Here is a 23,318-nt window from a genome sequence, read left to right as displayed (position 1 = left end):
TCACGACGATTTCCCGCGTTCCGCCGCCGGCGACAATTCGGACGCTAGAGACAATTCCGACGTTGGCGACAATTCTAGGCACCCATTGACTTTAATGGGCGTCAGAAGTGTCACCTGCGTTGGAACTGTCGCCGGAGTCAGCTTTTTCTAATTTTTCAGCGAAACAGGAGAAATTCGCCCATCACTAGTTACAACCTTGCCTACTTAAACTGGAAGTACACCCAAATTTTAAATAATGTACTTTCAAGTATATTTATTTATGAATCATTTTCAGTTTATATATATATATATATATATATATATATATATATATATATATATATATATATATATATATATATATATATATATATATATATGCATGTAATTGCTTTAGATAGTATGTTTGCCTCTTTTTATTTTTTGCACTGCTTGTCCTGATAACATGCATTATTGATCCAATGTAACAGCAATAAATGCTTCTCCAACCTATACTAAAATTTCCTCAAATCACAAGAGACATTTTCCCAAACCTGCCTCAAGGCAATAAATTGTCAGCTCTTAGAAGCACATCACTAACTGCGTTTGAAATCCTCCGGATGTGTATGTACATTAAACATGTTATTTCTGCTTCCTTTTATTTCTTTTTTTTCATTTGACATAAGCAGTTTTTATTGTTCAAAAATTCAATGCCATGTGATGCATAAAAATTTATTTTTATATATTTTTTCCACACATTTCTTATCTTAGTACATTATACAAAATCATCAAGATATAATGTTTTGGTTTTTTTCTGTTTTCCTGCTTGAACCTACATTATAGTTTTACACCACGTTACACCAAACATACTACACAGTAATACTGACTATAGGTCTATAGAATTTACAACTTTATGATTGTAATCATTAGTCATTTGTGATTTTCATCTAAATCAATTTCAAATCTATCAATCTTACATTTTCAAATAAAGTATTCAAAGTTAATCTTAACTGAAGACTATAATATTAGTCTTCAGAATTTGTTTTATATAATAAATATATTAATTCATTAAACTAAAATACAGGTATTTTTTAGATATAATTTTAAGAAAAAAAGGTCCTCCTATTCTTTTTATTGTCTATGGTCCAGATATCTATATTTTTTTCATAAACAGAAGAAGTAATTGTTGACTAAATTGGGATATGTAAGGTCATCTGAACAAGAGGATTGAAAATATTCATGGAAAATATCTAATTATTTCCCATTTTATGTTCTTAGTGCTTTAATTTTTTTTTCATGTATTTTTTCTTTGCTCTAATGTAATTTTTATTTTAATGATTTAAGTTGGACCTTTATTGCTCTAAGTTTGTTCGTGAAGATCATTATTTGTTACTATATTTGTATATTTCTACGTTAAATATTTTGGAATTTTGTTTATGTACTGCTCCATTATTGATTTGTTTATGAAAAACAATAAACATGTTGTAAAAATGAAATAAATACAGCTATGGGACCTGTTATCCAGAATGGACCTGGGGTTTTCCTGATAATGGATCTTTCCATAATTTGAATCTTAATGCCTTACTAAGTCTACTAAAAAAGCAAGTAAACCCAATAGGCTGGTTTTGTTCCAATAAGGATTAATTATATCTTAGTTTGGATCAAGTACAAGGTACTGTTTTATTATTACAGAAAAAAGGGAAATAATTTTTAACATTTTGGATTATTTGGTTAAAATGGAGTCTATGGGGCACATTTACTACAGGGCGAAATGACTAACGCTGGCGAGAATTCGCTAGCGAAGGAAATAGACTGTAGCGCTGCTTCGCACGGCAGGCGAATTTTCTCTCTGGACGTAACTACGCAAATTCACTAAGATGCAGATTTTAATGAACGTTACCTCTTGCGCCAAACTTGCCTTCGCCACCTCAGACCAGGCGAAGTCCCAATAAACGCTGGCGACTTTTCAGTTTTTCAGGGTGATAGGCTGCAAAAGATCATACATTTTTTTTAGGGTACCCAGATTCCCCCATATTCACTGGGCACATGTGTAGGGCATTATAACAATTTTATTTTCTTTTATGAAGGTTCCCTGGGCTTGTGTAGTGTAATGTATTTGCTGCAACATATACGTCCATTGAAATGTAACTTCCCGCCATATGCAAATTAGCTAATGTTTGCGCAACTTCGCTTTGCTTGCCGAATTCACGCTAGCCAAACTTCGCCATCGTTCGGTGCCCTGGACGCAACTTCGCATTTTAGTGAATTAGCGTTGTCCTGACGAATTTTCGCCTGGCGAAGTGTGGCGATCTGAGTGAAGCCGTCGGCTGGCAAATTTCCGCAGGTTAGTGACTTTGCCCCTAAGTGAGAAGGCTTTTCCATAATTCTGTGCTTTCTGGATAATGGGTTTCAGGGATCCTATACCTGAGTTTATATAAAAATTTTCCTCCCATAATTTCACCTGTTTCTATTGCCCATCTATTTCAGCTAATTAAAGCTCCACAGGTCAAAAAATAATGAGACCAGAAAAACATTCTGCTCAATATCCCATTAAGTTCAGTCTCCTTGCTTGCAGCATTGTTGGCAGATATTCATTCTGTGGAATAATATTGGATAAATACAAACAGGTTTTAATCAATGAAAATGAAATATAGCTTTTTTATGTGTGTGTATATATGAAAAAGTATTGCACTCTCAGGACATGTAACAATACATTACAAATTGCATTTTAACGTAAATGTTGGCACGTACCAGTCAATTGGGGCGTATAATGTATGTTTCTGATTTCCAGGCACACGTTATGTTTTTGAGAGTGCAATCCTATTCTTTCTTATAGATTTTTCTCCTTCTAGCATGGAAGAAGCATTAAAAAGAAGCAATCTTTCCAGAACGGATTATTTTATCTTTGCTGGTGTTTCTGACTTTCCAGAGATGCAGGCACTGGTATTTGTTCTTGTTTTGCTAGTATATCTAATAACCCTTGGGGGCAACGTTATCATCTTATTCTTAATTTTTCTGGATCCTGCGCTACACAGGCCAATGTACTTTTTCCTTTCCAATCTCTCTTGCCTAGACATTATGTACACCACTGTAACACTCCATAGAATTTTATTAATGCTAATATCAGGCAATAATGTTATTTCTTTTTCAGAATGTATTGCGCAGTTGTATTTTTTTATGTCCTTAGTAGGTATTGAGTTACTAATACTAACAGCAATGAGTTATGATCGCTATGTGGCCATCTGCAACCCCCTCCGTTATCACACGGTGATGAACTATAAGATCTGCCTATTGATGGCTTCCTCTTGTTGGGTCTTGGGCTTTTGTGACACTGTACCATTTACTTATATCGTTTATGGATTCTCATGCTATGAATCAAACATTATCAAACATTTCTTTTGTGATCTCCTGGCACTTATGAAGCTCACTTGTAATGACACATCCCATTTGGAGCATGTTATACTTCTAGAAGCTGCATTCTCAGGTCTCACACCCTTCCTGATCACAATAATCTCGTATATTTATATTATCTGCACAATATTAAGGATGCAGACAAAAAGTGGAAGACACAAGGCCTTCTATACTTGTTCTTCACACCTGACTGTTGTCCTACTCTTTTACACAACACTTTCATGTTTGTATCTCAGACCCATGTCCATGTTCTCAGATTCAGATAAGCTTTTTGCTCTTGTTTACACAGCAGTTGTGCCCATGTTAAACCCGCTAATTTATAGTTTGAAAAATAAGGATGTGAAGCTTGCACTAAAGCGTGTATTAAAACAGTAAAAGGCCTCATTTACTTATTGGTAGGGGCATGTTCTAGGGGGCAGAAAGTTGTATTCCTTAAAGTGATACTGACAAAAAAAATAACTACTCTTCAAAATATTAATGTTCATTGAAAGTGACCTATAGATGTTGCTTAGTTACGTAAGTTGGGTTAAAAAGTCAAGTTCAACCCCTCCAAATGAAACCCAGCATCCATACACACACTCGCATAAACTATATATACCAATATCTACTAATTGTAGATTTTAATATCACAATAGCCTATGATATTATACTTATCCAATCAACTCTTAAAAGCATTAACTGAATCAGCCATCAGAAAATCACCCGGCAGTGCATTCCACAACCTCACTGTCCTGACTGTAAAGAACCCCCTGTGCTGGTGGCCTCTGATGCCATGATTCTTTTAATGGGAAAAAGGTCCCCTGCTATTCGTCTATAATGTCCTCTAATGTACAGTGTAAGTGTAATCATGTCCCCCCTTTCCAGAGAAAACAACCAACCTTGACAGTCTCCTCTCATAATTTAAGTCTTCCATCCCCCTAACCAATTTAGTTGCACTTAGTCTCTGCACTCTCTCCAGCTCATTTATATTCCTCTTAAGGACTGGAGTCCAAAACTGCACTGCATACTCCAGATGAGGCCTCACCAGGGACCTATAAAGAGGCATAATTATGTTTTCATCCCTTGAGTTAATGCCCTTTTTTATACAAGTCAGAACTTTATTTGCTTTAGTAGCCACAGAATGACACTGCCCAGAATTAGACAACTTGTTATTAACAAAAACCCCTAGATCCTTCTCATTTAAGGAAACGCCCAACACACTGCCATTTAGTGTATAACTTGCATTTATATTATTTTTGCCAAAGTGCATAACCTTGAATTTATCAACATTGAACCTCATTTTCCAATTTGCTGCCCAGTTTTCCAAATTAGACAAATCACTCTGCAAAGTGGCAGCATCCTGCATGGAACCTATAGTTCTGCACAATTTAGTATCATCTGCAAAAATAGAAACAGTACTTTCAATGCCCACCTCCAGGTCATTAATAAACAAGTTGAAAAGCAAGGGACCTAGTACAGAGTACAGTACACTCGTCCAATTAGAAAATGTTCCACCACTCTTGTAATCTATCAGTTCTCTAACCAAGTACAAATACTATGTTCAAGGACAATATTTCTTAATTTAAAGAGTAACATTCTGTGTGTTGCTGTATCAAAAGCTTTAGCAATGTCTAAGTAGATTACATTCACTTCCACAGTTGAGGTCCCTGCTTATCTCTTCATAAAAGGCAATTAAATTAGTCTGGCAAGATCTGCTACACATAAAACCATGCTGGCACAAACTCATAAGGGGGAATTCAAAAAAGTGGAGAGAGACCATTTTTGGAGTAAAAGTGGTGGTAAACTGGTGTAAAATATTTTCTCCATATTCACAAACAGAAATCCGCCTACATTCCGACTCAACCTCCACTTTTCATATTTTAGTGAAAGAGACAATTTACAGACACTTTTATGAATTTGTCTTTCAAACGACATAAAAATGGCGCATAAACGACATTTTCTCCCGACATTTTAAAAATGGAGTAAAGTTCAGTATTACTCTTCCCCATATGTCAGACCAATTCTAATTAGGGATGCACCGAATCCAGGATTCGGTTTGGTATTCAGCCAGGATTCGGCTGAATCCTTCTGCCCGTCTGAACTGAATCCGAATCCTAATTTGAATATGCAAATTAGGGGCGAGAGGGAAATCGTGTGACTTTTTGTCACAAAACAAGAAAGTAAAAAGTGTTTTCCCCTTCCCATCACTAATTTGCATATGCAAATTAGGATTTGGTTCGGGATTCGGAATCTTTCGCGAAGGATTCGGGGGTTCGGCCGAATCCAAAATAGTGGATTCGGTGCATCCTTAATTCTAAAATAATCTGCTCTCCTTTGGTTCAGCCAATCTTCATTTCACACCTCTTGTTAGGTGTCTCATTGGGGAATTATTATCACATTAATAGGGATTAGCATTTTATAGTCAGGGCACAAATTTGTGTCTAACCCTATAGGTGTAAAAGCCTCATTAACAAAACAAGTAAAACACTGATTAAACAAAAAAAAGCGTATTTTATACAATTTGATATGTAAAAAGTTTTTAACTCACAATTGCATTATTTTACTAGTTTTATCTTACTGAATGAGGCAATATTAGCAATTTGAGTGAATATATTATCTAAAGGAAAAGTAAAGGCTCCCAATCATTATTTTAGTTTTAGCAGCACTTTGACACTTGACCTAAAACAGGAATGCCCATACTAATATGAGGTCTACTTTTAGTGATGTTGTCCCATTATGATCTACATCCATAAAATCAATTAGCATTCTGCTCCATGGGAAATATAACTTAAATACTGATTTATGAGAGAATTTATATTGCTATATTTAACAAACAACTATTTCTTATGTAACCTTAACATAATAAATATCTGAATGAAAAGCATGAAATAGGAGGGTGATTGATACAAGTTGTTTGTTGACAGTGTCTTTAGATCACCTGATCTATTTAAAAGACAAATTCAAAGTGGAGATAGAGGTTTGTGAATTTTGTGGGAAATTCAACACTTTTATTTTGTCTCAATATCACCACTTTTGTGAATTCCCCCCATAGTATTATTATTTGCAATTAATTCAAGTATCCTCTCCCTTATTACCTCGAAAAGCTTTCCTACCACTGATGTCAGACTAACCCGGCCTCTAGTTTTGAGGCTGAAAAAGGGATCCATTTTTGAATAGCGGGACCACATTAGCAATTTGCCAGTCTCTCTGCACCATACCAGACATCAATAAATCCTGAAAAGTCAAGAGGTTTGGCAGTCACAGAACAAGCTTATTTAGTACCTTGGGATGAATACGGTCAGGTCCCAGACCTTTGTTTACTATTACATGTTCTAGTATCTTTTAAATTCCCCCTTGCATGAATCATTAATCAGTAGTTGTATTACGAGAATTGGGACTATTAAGAAGGAAATCTTCATTAGTTCTTCAGTTGTGTAGCAAGACTAAAAACAACATTTCTGAATCTCTGCTTTTTCCCTTCCTCATTGACCAACTGATCCCCCTCTTATATCAAAGTCCCATCCCTTCTTGCTTCATTACTATTTACATATTTAAAAAATATTTTTTTGATCTAAAAAAGGTTTAATTTCTGGTGTCAGTATCTCTTTAAAGGGCTTTATACTGAGCACTTACACCTACCTATAAAGCAGAACCAACTGTGCCAGACTAAAAATACAAGGTACATATATAAAATACAAACAATACAAAAATGCATTTTCACAGGGCTACTTAACATACTTTCTAACTAGTGACTGCCTTGAATTTTTTGGGACTATGAACAAACAATGTATTGGAACCTACAAGCAAATTTTAGTGCTAGAAATCAAATGATGCCCTTTTTGTACTTCAGACACCTTGTCTAATATGGCCTAGAAATTCACACTGTTTAGCTCTTTCTGTTCATTTAATCAACATGAGAAATCAAACCCACCTAATAACATCAATCCAAGTTGAGCCAACACAAAGTAAAAAACCAAGTTGACTCTTAAATGTATATTATTTCTCTTTATTATAGAGTGAAAGGTGTTGGGATCACAAAAACTGATGCAAGAATGAGTGGACAAAAAAACAAAAATAATATTTACAAACATATAAATCTTACTTTGGAAGGATAATTTAGTTTTTATACTTGATATATGTTAGCATTCATATACAACCACAAATCAATGATTTATAACTAAGTACAATAAATAAATTCAGTTGCAAGCGTTTTGTTCTGTTTTGGATCAACACTTCTCCAATAAAAAAAAGTTGTCAATTTTTTGTCTAAAAAAAATTACTGAACTTTAGTGGAGTTCTATAAACTACACTGCATAAAACTAGAGAAAGGAATTGCAGAGGGAACATTTTACATACTAGTTACTGTACATATGTAATAGTGCTGGAAAATAACACAATTTAAAATTGTAGAAATCACTTGGATAATTGTGTTTGCAGCTGTACAGGAAGACTAAGCCATAGCAAGAGTCATGTTTAAGAGCTAAAAATTGCTAAAATCCGAATGAACTGTGCCAACACATCCATTAAGACGAATATTTAGCATTACTCTATAAACACAGGGACAACTTGTTAGCCATCATCTAATCAGACTTTTGAAATACAAAATGTAGGCACATGGGGGTATATTTATCAAAGAGTGAAGTTAATAGTGAAATTCCGCCACTTCCCATTGATTTCTGAGGGGTTTTTAAAGGCCTATTTATCAAAGAGTGAAATTTCACTTTCACCCATTGATAAATACGCCTTTCAAAATCCCATAGAAATGAATGGAGAGCTGCGGAATTTCACTCTAGTGGCGGAACTTCACTCTTTGATAAATTTACCCCATGGTTTTAATATAATCTCCCAAAGTTTTTTTTTTTTAAACAGTGAACCAAAACATGGTGTTAATGAGTCTCATTTACAAGATGTTATGAGAAATGAAGTGTCAGGATCATATGGAGATAGGAGAACTAGTAGTTTTGTATTTTCCAGCAACATTTTTTTTCTGCTCCAACAACACTATATTTAAAAGGATGCATCTACAGTATAAATATATATATATTTTGTTTCCATGAACAGTCCTGTGAGTGGCATGATGTTTAAAGTGCATTGCTAAGCGGAGATCTAAAGTTCAGTAAACATTACATAAATATTGGGTCCAGGTACCAGTGTTATACTGAGCTATGTACCACATCAGAAGGAATAGCTTTTGGCTCAACAGCTTTATTTCAAAACCAGCATCACAGGGACACTGGCTGTTATTAATAGTCTAAAACTGCCAATATCTAAGAAACCAGTAAAATTAATGTAAATTGCAAAAGTACACACTTTTTTTAAATGATTTAGATTCCCTTTAAAATCTCTAACATGGTGCATGAACGTAGTTTCACATAATACTTTAGCATGTCTTCTGTACATGACTTAGATTAGGTCTGTCAAACTGGAGAAGCTCAGACCTAAGGATAAACAGTCCAAATCCAATTCATAAATAACGTCTTTATTATGAAACTGTACAGTTTAATTGCTGACAATCTTCTCCTTCATCAGTTTCAACATCATCTCCGAATAATGTTCCAGCAAGTCAAGGGTAGGATTACGGACTTGGTGTTCATTTGTTCTTGCCTCTGTGTTATTTGCTGTGTTTGTGTTCTGATCAGTTTCCAGTAAATCCATCTCACTTCGAATGTGGTTGAAGGATGCATAAAACAGAGATTTCATCTGTTGTTTCTCCTCGTGAGAGCCATCAGAAATATCAATCTTTAGAAATGAAATATTAATGTTAGGTAAATTATTTCATAAAATACACAGCAATAGAATCATTGTCCCAGGTAACAGAGGAAGGCTACATGATGGCTTTGTATGGTATCAGAGAGCAGCTGCAAGCTGTTCTGCAACTACAGATGGAGAATCAGTCGTCAGGGAAACAAAAATTATTTTATATAACCTCTTCTGTCTTTCTTATAAAATCTAGGAAATGCCTTTTAGGAGTACTTGTTCTGAGCATACTTATAACTAAAAAAAAATGTCAAAAAGTATTTATATTTTTTTGTTATCTCTTGTACCAAAGCACAAAATCTAAAGATACATTCTACTTCCTGGTCATCCACTGGGAAGCCTTCTGTATAAAAACACCCCAGATCTCCCCCAGTTGTAGCCAGTTAAGCTTACAGATAAGGAGCTGCTCAGTATAACATTACCAGATCACTTGCAATTTCAAAAACACTTCTAATAAAAGTATCTTGAAGGGCTGTACTTTTTCAACCTTCTAAGCTGGATATTCTAGAAGTGTCCCTGAGTTTTCACATGATCTGGTAACATTAATATGGAGAGGGCATTTCAGTGAACTGGTGATTTGTCTTTATTGGGCTTGTACAAACTAGAAGTAGAATGGAACTTTACTTTCAGACTTGCCCTGATTGGTAGAAGAAAACAAAAAACATATTTCAGAATTAAAACAATAGGCAAAAAGAACATTCAGCACAAACTTTATTCGCTGAAATAATATAGAAAAGAGAGGTATACAACCCCTTAAATACAGCCAGCTGCTAAAATGTAACATTGACATATTTATACTCTATTAAGAGTTGTTCCAAACATTTTTTAGTTCATTTGTTTTCAAATGTCCCATTTTTCTTATAATAAGGTTTAAAGTTATATTATTCACCTTTGCTGCCCTGGAGCTGCTCTTTGAAATGGGGGGAATGACTCTTTAAACTGTTTGATTTGATACATTAGCAGATTTATTTCTCATCTTTGTCCCTGCTGAGCAGAATCCCTGAGTTTCATTAAAGTCGGCTCTTAGAATTGATTCTTAGAAATAGTTGCTAATATTCCACAGATACTGCTGAGAAATGTATCAACTAATGTAGCAAATTGAATGATGCTGAAAATGCTTCTTTACTGGAGTACTACCTGCAACCACCTAAACTGAAAAAAATGTTTGGAAGGTGAACAACCCCCTTTAAAACGTATACTTTCTACCTGCTTGAGACAGTGGTGATGATGATACCAACATATATAGATTGCAATCAATGGGTTATTTTGCACAAAACAGCTGTGCTGCTGGCAGAGGTCCATTTCTTGTCGCCTCTGCAATGTCCTCTATTCCTGAAAATCTCACCTCACTATAAAGTTCCAGAGTCTTGTGAAATGCACTGCAAAGGTTTTCAATGACAGCTTCACATTTACCCAGAAGAACTTTTGCACCTAAAATAAAAATGAAACCAACATGAGCCTGTTACGACAACCAAATGTTCTTTTCAAAGTAAATATCTAATACAACTTTGCATTGGACTGTTCTTGGGAATTGTATGGTGAAACGATGAATTGATAATGACATGTATGTGTGTTTGTATACACATGTGATTATTATGTTATAGTTTCATCACGAGGTTCTAGACAACACGTTTGGTCTTACCATAATTTTCATGGTTGCTGGCAAAAGGCATGGGTGATAATGTAGACATCTCATTGCTTGCAACAACTGCTACTACGTGGCTTTCATTTTTGCAGTCTTCCACTTCCTGAAATTCATTTTTGTGAGTTGGAAGTTCTGCTACAGATGCTCTCCTTGAAGAGTCCGCCATGTTTGCGGTTTTGCTCGTTGTTAATGAAGATCTCCTGAAAGCGTTTTTTGTCTTCGTACTATTCTCCACCCCACTTCTTCTGGATTCTGTACTTTTGTTCTTTCTTGCTCCGTCATTTTGATCCTCTTTTCCCAATGGTTTAGCCAAGTTACTGGCAGACTGTGCTTTTCTTTTAAGACGAGGAATAACCACACAGGAAGGTGGAGGAGGAGGCATTAAGAGCTTATCAGGTGAAGCATCCACATCCACGGGTTTATTTGTTATAGGAATGAGAGCCGGCTCACACAAATTATCTTCTGCATTATAGCAATTAATTTGGTCCAAAGACAGCAAATCATTACTTGACGCAGGCCTAGATAGATTAGAGAACTTTTTCTGGCCTTCAGTATGGGTAGTGTTAAGATTGTCTCCCATTGACACACTGCGGAATATCTTTGCCTTTGAGCTAGTAGTGGCATCCATGTAAGACCGCCCTTTTTTGGATTTGTTGAATGCTCCATTTTTACTTGATACACACCCAGGAAATGATGAGCGTGATGCTGCTTTGTCATTCTGCAACTTCTGCAAATTACATGAGTTTGAGAAATCTGAAACAAATAAAAAACAACTATACCATCAATATTAACATATGTTTTTGTAAAATCATAGACAGTAGTTCTCGAACAAAAAGACATTTTTCCTTTACAATTTAAAGTTTTTTTTCTAGAAACACAAAGTGGCTTCGTTGTTAGGCTAAATGCTTTTTTTTACTTATGAGTCCCTCTATTCATTCTCCAGACCAACTGCAATGATCCCAAATACCACTATCTGCATCAGACCAAGATACACGTGCACCCCCTTTCAAGAGGTACTGAAAACCAAAAATTTGACTGGTATGTTAAGTTCACTAGACAAACCTGTATCTCCAGCTCCATTTTGGAGCTTATTTTTAAAAGTGAAGCTTTTAAAGGACAAGGAAAGGCAAAAAAATAAAATCCCATGAATCTAATGAAAAAGAAACCTATCTCCAATATACTTTAATTAAAAAATGTGTACCGTTTTTTATAAGAAATCTGATTGTATGCAGTGAAATTCTCCCTTCATTTACTGCTGTGGATAGGAATTGTCAGATGGTTCCTAACTGCTGAGCAGGGAAACAATCATACTTATGAACAGCAGGGGGAGCCCCCACCTTACTTCCCAGCCATGCAGAACTCAAGCAGCTTTGTTTAGGACGATCCCTAAGCAGCCCAGACCACACTGAGCATGTGCAGGGTCAGGGTCAGACCAAGATGTTTAACAAAGTTACAAGATGACAGCCCCCTGTGGCCAACGTTGAAAGCATAAATCATTTGTTTGATTAGGCTTGTGGTGCAGTAAGTTCATGCTTATGTTTAGTATACAAAATACAGCATTTCTAGCCTAATTTTATTTTAGACTTTCCTTGTCCTTTAAGATAAAATTAAATAAAAGAAGTACCTGTTGATTTCACATTTTTATTTTTTTCTGATCTATCCAGTAACTTGTCTTCTGTTGGTTTCTTGAAAAACAGAGAAGAAAATAATACATATTAGAATAGGCTATGTATGTAACTTTGTATTTATGATTCCAATAATTCTACATCCACACACACTCTATACTGTGATAACAAAAGACAATTACGCACAAAATACATTTAAATGGGCAGCCTAAATGAAACAATTGGTTCTTTTTTTTGCCAAATATGTTTACTATTACCTCAGAAGATGTCTTTAAATTAATTATTTGTTCATCATTCTCCAGTGTTTGTGAATCATTTTTCTCTTGCTGTTCGGGGAGCAGGTCTGAGTTTTCAGGTCTGATAAAAAAAATTTTTTTTTTATCGAACTCAATAGAAAAGGATTTGGAATTATTTCTTGAAACTTTTCAAATGAAACTATACAATATGGGCATATGATATAATATAGCAACACCTTTCCAGTTTAAACAATCCCAACTTGGACAACTTTTTTTCATAACAGAGATCTTTCATACCCTTTATAGGTTTAGTTACACATTTCTGCTTTTTTGGACAGAATACAGAACTACGCTGCATATTCTGGTTTGTACCTTGCTGGTTCTTTATAAAAAAGAGTTACCATTAACTCAAAAAAGGTCCATAAACACAATCTGAACTTTCAGTGATAAATATAAAATGTATTTTACATCCATACCCAATTAAAAGGAATCTCTCTCTCTCTGTGATTCCTGGGACCATTTACATTATAATGCAACCCGTTTCCTCTCCTTGTTCCATTGTAAAGTGATGGATTCTGGGGCTTTAGGGCATATGGCTTTACCTGCTGGTCTTCTGGAAGCGAGTGAGAAATTGGGCAGAAAAACTGAGACGTGGATTTAGATAAAAATCATGGTCATCGTCATCTGGAGGTTGCAGGTCTTTCAACGAGTTGTCAAATCGTTCTGCATATAAATGAATAATCTTAATCAAATATTTTTCTTCCATGTCTCAGATAAAAGTCCAACAGCATCAGAAAAGTTAATCACATCAAATAAGACTCTTGGAAGGTGATGTAATCCAGAAAATGAAAGCAGCTTTCTTACATGCATTGATTAAACATCTTTTTATCTTTTTGTCTGTCTTGTGCACTGATGGTTCTCACTTTTGAATCAATGGCAGTTGATTAATAGAACTCTTAAGAAGCATGCAGGGCTGACATCCATTCCATTGTTTCAAGAGACAGAACCAGCAGTGAAAAAAAGGGTCAGAATACTACTTTTCAAGTCCAGTTACATTTAAAAATAACTTTAAAACAAATTACATTTTTGAAATTAGTGCATTTTGGAAAACGGATTATATTTTCTTTATTAGGCAACATATTACTTTTGGGTGTGCACCCCCCATTAAAGGCAAAATCAACCTGTGAGGAAAAAAACCCCTACCCCCCACCCCAGGTAGCTAGCCCTCCCTCCCTCCTCCCCCCAGGCTAACTACCCCCCCGGGGGGATGCCCCATACTCCTTACTTACCCCTCGGACGCGTGGAACTTCGCTGGAAGAATATGCGCTGAGGGGTAAGTATGGAGCAAAAAGTTTGGACACCTCTGGAGCAAAAAGTTTGGACACCCCTGGCATAGACCTTTTCTATTGTACAGTGCTGCCAAATATGTTGGTGTATTTGAAATATTTGACAATAATCATAATCATTGTGATAAAGATAAGCAAATCAAGCAGTCTCCACATGAGCTATTACTGTACTGTAGTGAAGGTGTTAATTATTATAATATAATTACACTCTTCATTTAACTGGAATCCCTAGTAAGCTGTAAACAAGGTAGGCACTGTTTTCATACACACAGCAGCACAAAGTAGCAAGGTTTTTAAAATTTAAACAAAAAACAATAAATTACCACCTTCAGAGAAATCATCTGTCAATGTGTCATAATGTTTCAGAAGGAACTTTTCCTCTTCTGGTGTCTGAGGTTGAGAGGTGCCTGGCAAATCGTTTTCATCCACATCTGCCTCAGAACAGGTCTCTGATGTTAACGAGTCTTCATCTATTAAAATAAATAGTTAAGATATAAGAACTGTAAATGTACAGATAAATATTAATGGAAAGATGTGCAATAAAGATGAAATATATAAAACATGGGACATTTTTTAGATTTAGCTTTTAATCAGGGTAGTCCTTGAATTAAGGAAAAAGGGGATAAAAGTCGCATCTATGGTAAGAGTGAGTTTTTATAAATTGCTATGTTGGAAGGACCCACACCAGTCCTAAACCAATTAGCATCACTCAATCTGTCAGCATCTAATTTCAGTTACCCTTATAAATCCAGTCAGTAGTAAGTCACCACACAGAATGAAGGGGGTTACAATGATTGAGCAAAAGTACCCACTCCACAGCCAAATGTGCAGTGCTCCAGCAGTGTTTCTACATATCAGGTCTAAGTATCACTCTAAGTATCTTCTAAGTCTAAGTATCACTGCTGCCACCCAAGATGGCGAGGTTTTTTAAAATGACAAAACATATCAAGGCATACTACTGACCCCTAAATGTATTTTTATTTTTAGTTTGACTATTGAAACTAAGGGATTTAAACAGACATTTTAAAGAAATGGGCCGGCATCCAGAATCCAGTCTCCAATGAAGCATTCAGTTACAATGAATAATTGTATTTAAAGGGAGAATTATTATGGATTCTTGGGTTTTAAATCTGTCTTCTATACTTACTCTGGGTCCTATGAGAAAAAAGGCTAAGAAACACTGGATCAAAATATTAAAGATTTCCTTGGATCTGCAAATCCTGCTGCTAATCTAAAGGTGACCATACATGGGTGAATCTATATGGAACTCTATTTTGCAAAAGGAGAGACATCATGCAAGTTTCTATTGGTCTGTTTGCTTGGAAGATAATCCTTGATCCACCATGATTACAGTACGTCAGTAATGCTCACACTGGAATCCTGGCCGCTGCCATATGGTACAGCTAAGAAAAAATCTACCCTATTCAAGTATAACTTAGGCTCTGTCACAAACATTTATCCACTTTCTTCAAAAACGTCCCTACTTTGGTGCACGTCACAATTTGTTTTCAGGCCCAAATACAAAGATTACATTTTGGCAATAACTAAACATGAAAGAAGTGGCACACCCCCATTGTGTAATATTGTATCAGCGCCTTTAATCAAAGAAATATATTGCACTAAAAATGTAAGCATAAAGTGATTTTTATTAATAAAGTCTGTTAGTTCTGTTCCCAACGTTTTTCGTTGTATCCTGACTTTATCAAGGATGATGGAGTATGGTCACAATAAATGCGTTGGGAACAGAATTAACAGACTTTATTGATGAACAATCATTTTCTGCTAAATTGTAAGTGCAATAGATATCTTTCTTTGATTAAAGATGTTGAAACAATTTTACACAATGGGAGTGCGCCCCCTTCTTTTATATTTATTTGTTGACTTTGCCTGCTTGGGACCAGCAAATTAAGGAGGCAGCACCCCACCTGGAACATTTGTTGGAGTTGCCAGATCATTTCCATTTAACCCTTGGAGCATCGAACATGTGTATTTGACCTTCAGAGTATTTGGACTTTGTTATTCATATGCATTATTCGTTTCTACACATAACTGCCTTAAACCATTTAGTGCCCCTTTTCTCTTATACACCTTTTGCAAGTAACGTCCAGTGAAGTGTGAAAAGAAGAATTTCAGTCTACATTGTAGGTCTCTACCACAAAAAGACAAGTCTGAACTCATCTGATCAACAACTAGGTGAATGTACCACCCAAAGGCTTTAAGTCCACCCAAATACCAACTTCTGCTTTCAGAGCAAAGGATACAAACAGTAAATGAACGTATGTAACCATGCACGTTTCTTAATTTACCTTTATCGTGGTGGCAACCAGGCAAGAAGTCTTGTATTGTTTTGGCATCGCTCATATCAAATGTGTCAGAAAATATCTGATGCTCTTCTATAGCAAAGTCACTTTGAAAAGCAAAAACAGATTTGGTTAAACCAGTGGACATGTAACTGTACTCAAAATAGCAATGGAGTCTGACCTGATTCATTCTCTTTTACTTCTTACACTTAAATCAATTAGATATAAATGAGCTGAAATACACCATGTTTTAGGTAGGCTATATATTCTCCATTATTTTGACTGTATGCAGATAATGTTTAATAATCTTCCTTGATGTTAATCTTTAAATCTTTCTTCCTCCAAGCAGTCGGAAATGTCCTGGTGTTGTGTAGAGAACAGGATCTTCTCTACATGGAGTAGGTAGTATTTAATAGAACAACTTGGCTTAATGCAATTGTTGACAGGTATTCACCAAAATTCTCCTTGTGAAAGTGTCTTAATTCATTCAAGATGAAGACACATTTGTCTTGTCTCTACATCATTTCTATACTATTGTAGACATTATGTTACAGGATTGTGATTGAACAACACAAACTATTTCCCTGAGCATGTAAGGTTTACTGCCCTGTGAAAGCTTAAAAATATAAGCATACAATTCACCTTTCCTCTTGCATAGACAGCTGCAGAGACGAAGGGTAAAAAATGCCACCGTTTGAGTCTATAGATTGTGTTTTAACATCAGAATCTTCATCAGACAAATCCTGCATAAATGTCCCATTGGCCAGTGAGTGAACATTTCCTTCTTCTGACTGTAAAAATCAAGGGAGTTATGATTTATTGAGAATAGGCTTGAATGGTTGTAACGTATGTTAAATGTCCAATTGTTCATACTGCAGCTAACAGTTTTACATCAAAGAATGCAAACGCAAATAATTATATATGTAATCCCCTTTTAACTCCTTTTTACACGTGTAGACATTGCTTAGCCTAATACATATCTATGTCTTATATTGAACAAATAATTTAAGAATGATTTACGCTTACTCTACACTACTCTGTGCCCTGTGTCATAAAAGTATTTCTTTTTCATTTAAATGGTTGCGTTAAATACATTTCAACACAATTTATTGTGTAGAACATAGATATATTGTAAATGATCGTAAGTCAGAAATGTATTGATCTATTGAATTCTAATGATCTATTAGGTCAGAAAGTTTCTATTTAGACAAAGCTCTCTTCATTAAGAGCACTCACCTCCAACAGGTGCTGGAAGTTCTGTGGCTCAGCAAACACAAAATCAGTATTGTCACGGAGAAAAGAATGGCTACTTTCCCCTTGGTCTGGGGTACAACAAAAACTTTTATCTTCTGTGTCTAAAGATTGCATGATAATAATGTTGCTATCACTTTGAGCCCAACGCCCACGAGGTTGATAGGAGTTCATTTTATTTTGATTAAGCAGAGCATCTTCGTCTTTATCCTGTAAGGGGCATATTGAGTAATACACAACAAATAAAATGTCAAAATGAAAAAGTACCTTGCAGAGTAACATAAATAAACATAATATAAAAATGTTGTAAAATCCTGGAATGCTTATATTGTACATTTTAAATGAAGTTTATACCACCTTGTTGACATGAGCTCTCTTACTTTAACTTGTGTAGAAAAGGTACATAAACGGTATAATCTGAACTTTCAAAAAAAAAAAAGAAGAAAGAAAAAGTATAAAATATGGGAAAACTTAAAATCAGGGGATGTAAAATTGAGGTTTCACTGTAGATTTGTTTTGGACTCTTACAAGTCAGAGAGATGATGCCATGGCTTCCTTTCAATCTGTGGAATTGTGTAGATGTGTAAAATATATATTCATGTTCTTGTGTTCCCACCATTGTATAATGCATAATTAATCTCCCTGAATTTTTTTTTTTATAATTCTGTTTTTATTAGTTTTAAAAGTAACAAAAAGTGAAGAAAAAGAAGCATATCATGTGCAATGTGCATCAACAGCAAGTATAATAATCAGTAGTAACCTTTAATATACAATATCACATGTGAAACCTTAGATCAGTAACTTATAAGTCTGCTCGGATAGCTTGCTATGGAACCATTTTCAGTTAATGAGAAGAGCATAAGTTTGAAGTGGGTATTCATTGCTAATTCCCGGGTCCACATAAGCTTGTTTCTGCTGCTTCTCCACCTATCATTTCTTCAGGGTTACCACATAGCTGTGCATTGAGTGCTGATGCTTCTAGCTGAAAAGTGTTCGATAGAACAGAGAAGGGGAGGGAAAGATAGAAGAAAGAAAGAAAGGGATAAGATCAGGGAAGGTGGGTATAGACAAGATAGTACAGGGAAAGAGTAGGTGACTAGTCCACCTGGGGCACACCACTAAGTATGTTGCAGAGATGATTATTATTTCACGTCCCTATGCTGCTCACGTTCCAGCTGAAACACGAGAAGTATTTCTCAAAGTCTCCGTCTGATTGCAGCTCCTCCATAAATTTTGCTTAGTTAAGATCAGTATATTCCGTTGTATACCTATGTAGCTGAGTAATCGAGAATATAAATATCCGACAGCTTGAATAGGCAAATCTCATGCGGGGCATAGTTGAGCGTATAAGTCTGAGTTGGTGAAATCAATCCAGTGGAACCATTTCTGTATGAAATTCTGGGAATCAGTTGCTGATTCGTTTTTCAGCTCCTCAAATTTATGTATCTCTTTAATCTTAAGTAACCAATCTTTAATAGATGGGCTAACTGTCTGTCTCCACTTAAGGGGGATCAGAGCTTTAGCGGAGTCAAGCATTATGGGAGCAAGAGATTGCTTGTATGTCTTTATTGCAAGAGGGGTGTCATGTAGAAGGACTGCTAGGGGATTGTCTTGGATTTCTATATCTGTGACTATTTTGATAGTATTGCGTACAGAAGACCAAAAGGTTTTAAGTATAGGGCAATTCCAAAATATATGTGTTAAGGTGCCCGGGTGTTCCTTGCATCTCCAACAAATGGGTGATACAGCCTTATATATCTTATTCAGTTTAGTTGGATAACGGTACCATTTCGTGAATAGTTTATAATTGAGTTCTTGAAGTTTTGAGCATTTTGAGGATTGGTGTATCAATTGAGTGATTTTGGTCCATCGGTTTTCTGTTATATCTGAATTTATCTCCTGTTGCCATTTGTCTTTAAAGGTGAATAGTGGGCTTGGTTTGAGGTCAGTGATAAGTTTGTATAGTTTTGAAATTGTCCGCTGTGGGGGATCTTTCTGAGACCAGATGTGTTCTATGTTCGTCAGTGTGGGCTTAGTCTTATTAGGCGGGAATGTTGCCTGTATGAAGTGTCGAATTTGTCTGTACTTGAATCTGTCCAGATCAGACGGAGTTTTGTCCGTTATGAGATCTTCTATGTCCTTCATTTTACCTCGGTTATGAAAGTGTTCGGCACCCGTGTGGAGAAGTATATTCCAACCCTTGTAATTGTCTAGATCCAGACCTGGTGTGAACTTGGGGTTGCCTATTATAGGTAACAGAGGGGAGGGAGAGTTGATCCATTTACCTGATTTAGCTAGTGTGTCCCACGTATCTAGTGTATATTTTAGTTTGGTATCCGACCTGTCTCTATATGTTCTATCTGTTGGTGGTAGCCAAGGGGCGGCCCATAGTGGAGTTATTAAGGATTCCTGTTCTACCCTTATCCATAGTTTGGTTTTCCTAAAAAAGGCCCAGTCTAGACATCTGTTGATGATCGTCGCTTGGTTATATTTTTGCCAGTCTGGAAGGTTCAGTCCGCCTTGTGCTTTGGAGGCGGATAGGGTAGATCTGGCTAGTCTCGGGTTTTTATCTGCCCAGACGAATTTTTTTGTGAGTGTGTGCATTGTTTGCAGGGTGCCTCTAGGGGGGGGGATATGGAATGGCCTGTGATACGTATAGAAAACGGGGTAGAATATTCATCTTAAGTGTATTTATGCGACCTAGCCATGAAATTGTCTTGCTTGTCCAGTCTTTCAGGTCAGCTTTAATAGAATTTAAAAAATCTGCGTAATTTTTATTAATGGTTTGCTTTATGTCTGGAAATATCTTTATGCCGAGGTAGGTGAAACCGGTGTTAGTTGTTTTAATGGGGAAGGTGGCTGTAGCAGCTAAAAATTCTTCGTGAGGAATTGATACGTTTTGGGCTACTGATTTTGTCAGGTTTATTTTGAAGTTACTAACTTACCGGAATTTGTCTAATTCTCTCACTAGATTCGGGAGGGAGATCGTGGGGTTGCGCAAGAAGAACAGAAGGTCGTCGGCGAATGCCGCGATCTTGTGTTCCTTTGAACCGATAGTAATGCCATTTACGTTTGGGTTGCCTCTAATCTTGTTTAGGAAACTCTCTTATGTTAAAATAAATAGCAGCGGAGAGAGGGGGCAGCCCTGTCGAGTCCCATTGTGAATTCGAAAGGGTTGCGAGTATTCTCCATTCACAATCTCCCTGAATTTAAATTGCCCTTTACCATTACCCTATAGTTTGTGTGTTGCTTGGTATATAACAGAGCAGCCTTTCAGTGTGATTTTTCAGTGTCGTACAAGCAATTCATGTATAAGCAAATAATTTAAGGTTGGCTGGACTTCATGTGCACTCACCAGCTTTCGCACCCACAAGGGCATTTTCCCATTGGTCTTTAGGAAGCTTGCATCTAAATTTAAAAAAATCATACATAAAACTTCCATTAAAAGACATATTGAAGTCAGAAAACATGTAAAGAGGAAGTTAACTTTTAGTTATAATAAAGGTTTCAGTTTTATTGTTAAATTTTGATAAGAGGCTGGAATATGAATAGTAGAGGGCTTAAATAAAAAGATGAGTAATAAAAAGTAGCAATAACAATAAATGTGTAACCTTACATAGCATTTGTTTTTTAGATGGGGTCAGTGACCCCCATTTGAAAGCTGGACAGAGTCAGAAGAAGAAGGGAAATAATTAGAAAAACTATAAACCATAAATGAAGGCCAATTGAAAATTTGCTTAGAATCAGCCATTCTGTAACATACTAAAAGTTACTTAAAGGTGAACAACCCCTTTAAACATTAACAAAATATTCAAAAGCATAAAATATTTTTAAATAAAAATTTTTCCTAACCAGTTTCATCAGTCTCCTTTGATGGTGTTTGCGTGGAGGAATCCTCAGTTTCGCAACTGTTGTCCATGAATATTTCATCTTGAGCACTTTCTTCAAGGTAATCTGCTGTGTAGGTTTCTCTCCTATAGTGGTACCAAAAAAGTGGATTAATAGAAGGGCAGAAATGTCTGTTTATTATCCAGGCAAATACATTTGGTATATGGTATCCTCGGGTGCATGTTCCTTTTAGGGATAAAAAGGTACCATCTTGGAAAATGGCAAGCTACCATGTTTCTTACCTTTCCGATGTGTACTTAGGTCCGTTGCCTAAAAGAAGCACAGGCCCGGGAGAAAAATCTGGCTTTCACTGTGCTTGAATTTGATTCTTAAAAGTCCCTTTTTAAAATATTATTAAAAATAAATTGCATTCTAATTCAAATTTGTTTATTTCTTTAATAAAGCAGCACTGCTTTGTTCATTAAATTAGTTAAATTACAGTGGAAGAATGTTTGAAGAATTTTAGTTATTAATCTTTATTTATATAAAACCATTTACACAGCACTTTATACAGAGATTGTTCTTCAGTCCACGTGAGTGTAGCTTCTGGCTTAACTTCCCCATCACACACATAAACTCATACAAACACTGTGGGGCTGATTGCTCTAATGCAATATTCTATCGTGAGGTCATGTAGAAGTCAATGATAGATGTCCATGGCAAATTGTAAAATATTACATTTATTTGAGGTTTTAGAGTTTTCAGGGGTTGGAATTGCACGAAAATGCTTATGAAACGGAGAATTTTCATATACATTATATATTTCTTTATTTGTTCATGCTTATTATATTCAGATTTTTAAATAAATAAGTAGACACTGGTGCTTTTTAAAGATACAAATTAAGTTGAGGTTGAAAAAAAAACTTCTACAATTACACAAATCTGAATTTTGATATACAGGGCCCTATAAGTTCAGTTTCATCAGGAGCCAATTAACCTGCCTGTATGTTTTGGAGATTTGGAGGAAATTAAAGTATCCAAAAGCAAACGCAAGTAGACAAGGGGAGAACATTCAAACATCTTTGTAGATATAGCCCCAGGTCAGAATTAAACCTGAGACCCAGCAGTGCAAGGGTGCATAATGTATAACTAGAAACTATACTTATTAATTTGCTTAAAAGTTACCGGGAGTTCAGACATTCGTCATAAGAGGTAGTCTTTTGGTCCCCAAAGATGCCCATTTCACGAAGACGCTGTTTCATGCAGGTAGTCATGGCAGGATCCAGTTTCCAGATAAACACACAACTACAACACAAATGTATATTATATAAATCTAGCATTGTGTAAAACAGTTGTAATAGATCAAATAATAAATGGACAGTTTTTCTCAACTTATGATTTGTTATATAACCTTAAATTAAATCCCTGACAAATTTCCGCTCCAAGACAAACACCCTGTTAGATTCTCGATAACCAGAGTTAGAGACTATAGCAGAGTACATGCAAAGGGCTTTTTACTAGCACCCTCTAGCAATATATGAACATTCATGACCATCAACCTAGTGCAAGAAGTACTTATTATATTAGAGATACCAACGATTTCCAGCATAAATGACCCCCTTATACTTAGTTCTGTGTATGGTGCACATATCAATAAATTATGAAATTATTATGACTGTTTTTGCTTTGGACTTTTACCAGTGAAAAATTTCATTAGTGACAGAGACACAGAATGCTTGTTACAAATAAGCTCACTGCCCACACTTGACCTCAACTTACAATTACAAAGTCATACCACAAAAACATTTATGGGAACACTACTACACAGAACCTCCTATTATCCACCACACCTAGTGAAAAACACCCTAGACTCACCAATGGTGAGAATAGTGTGCAGCAAATCTGAAAGACAACAACTAAACAAACATATTGCTTTAAAGGAGAACTAAACCCTAAAAATTAATATGGCCAAAAATGCCATA

General features: G+C 35.8%; 2 protein-coding genes across 2 annotated transcripts in view; one reads left to right on the top strand and one right to left on the bottom strand.

The window, feature by feature from the left end:
• The first annotated feature begins 2,811 nt into the window (after window positions 1-2,811).
• On the top strand, window positions 2,812-3,744 carry LOC108698946 (olfactory receptor 5V1). The gene has a single exon (XM_018230807.1). It carries the CDS (start codon window positions 2,812-2,814, stop codon window positions 3,742-3,744), a length of 933 nt encoding a protein of 310 aa, XP_018086296.1.
• A 3,594-nt stretch (window positions 3,745-7,338) lies between these two features.
• Window positions 7,339-23,318, bottom strand: part of LOC108698945 (WD repeat-containing protein 62) — a 35,092-nt gene continuing 19,112 nt past the window's right edge. Inside the window, exons 19-31 of the mRNA XM_041572919.1 lie at window positions 22,522-22,641; window positions 21,361-21,482; window positions 20,864-20,916; window positions 17,494-17,718; window positions 16,900-17,048; window positions 16,264-16,364; window positions 14,284-14,427; window positions 13,214-13,334; window positions 12,633-12,732; window positions 12,375-12,435; window positions 10,748-11,503; window positions 10,451-10,536; window positions 7,339-9,087 (exon numbers count right to left, since the gene is read on the bottom strand). Coding sequence (XP_041428853.1) covers window positions 8,848-9,087; window positions 10,451-10,536; window positions 10,748-11,503; window positions 12,375-12,435; window positions 12,633-12,732; window positions 13,214-13,334; window positions 14,284-14,427; window positions 16,264-16,364; window positions 16,900-17,048; window positions 17,494-17,718; window positions 20,864-20,916; window positions 21,361-21,482; window positions 22,522-22,641 — 2,278 coding nt within the window. The 3' untranslated portion in view covers window positions 7,339-8,847. The remainder of the gene's footprint in view (window positions 9,088-10,450; window positions 10,537-10,747; window positions 11,504-12,374; window positions 12,436-12,632; window positions 12,733-13,213; window positions 13,335-14,283; window positions 14,428-16,263; window positions 16,365-16,899; window positions 17,049-17,493; window positions 17,719-20,863; window positions 20,917-21,360; window positions 21,483-22,521; window positions 22,642-23,318) is intronic.

The sequence above is a fragment of the Xenopus laevis genome, chromosome 8L (genome assembly GCF_017654675.1).
Source record: "Xenopus laevis strain J_2021 chromosome 8L, Xenopus_laevis_v10.1, whole genome shotgun sequence".
In the NCBI taxonomy this organism is placed as follows: Eukaryota; Metazoa; Chordata; class Amphibia; order Anura; family Pipidae; genus Xenopus; species Xenopus laevis.
This window is presented reverse-complemented; position numbering and strand designations above follow the sequence as displayed.

What these genes read in the sequence shown, in the direction of transcription:
- LOC108698946 (XM_018230807.1), top strand. Translation starts at nt 2,812, where the DNA reads ATGGAAGAAGCATTAAAAAGAAGCAATCTTTCCAGAACGGATTATTTT.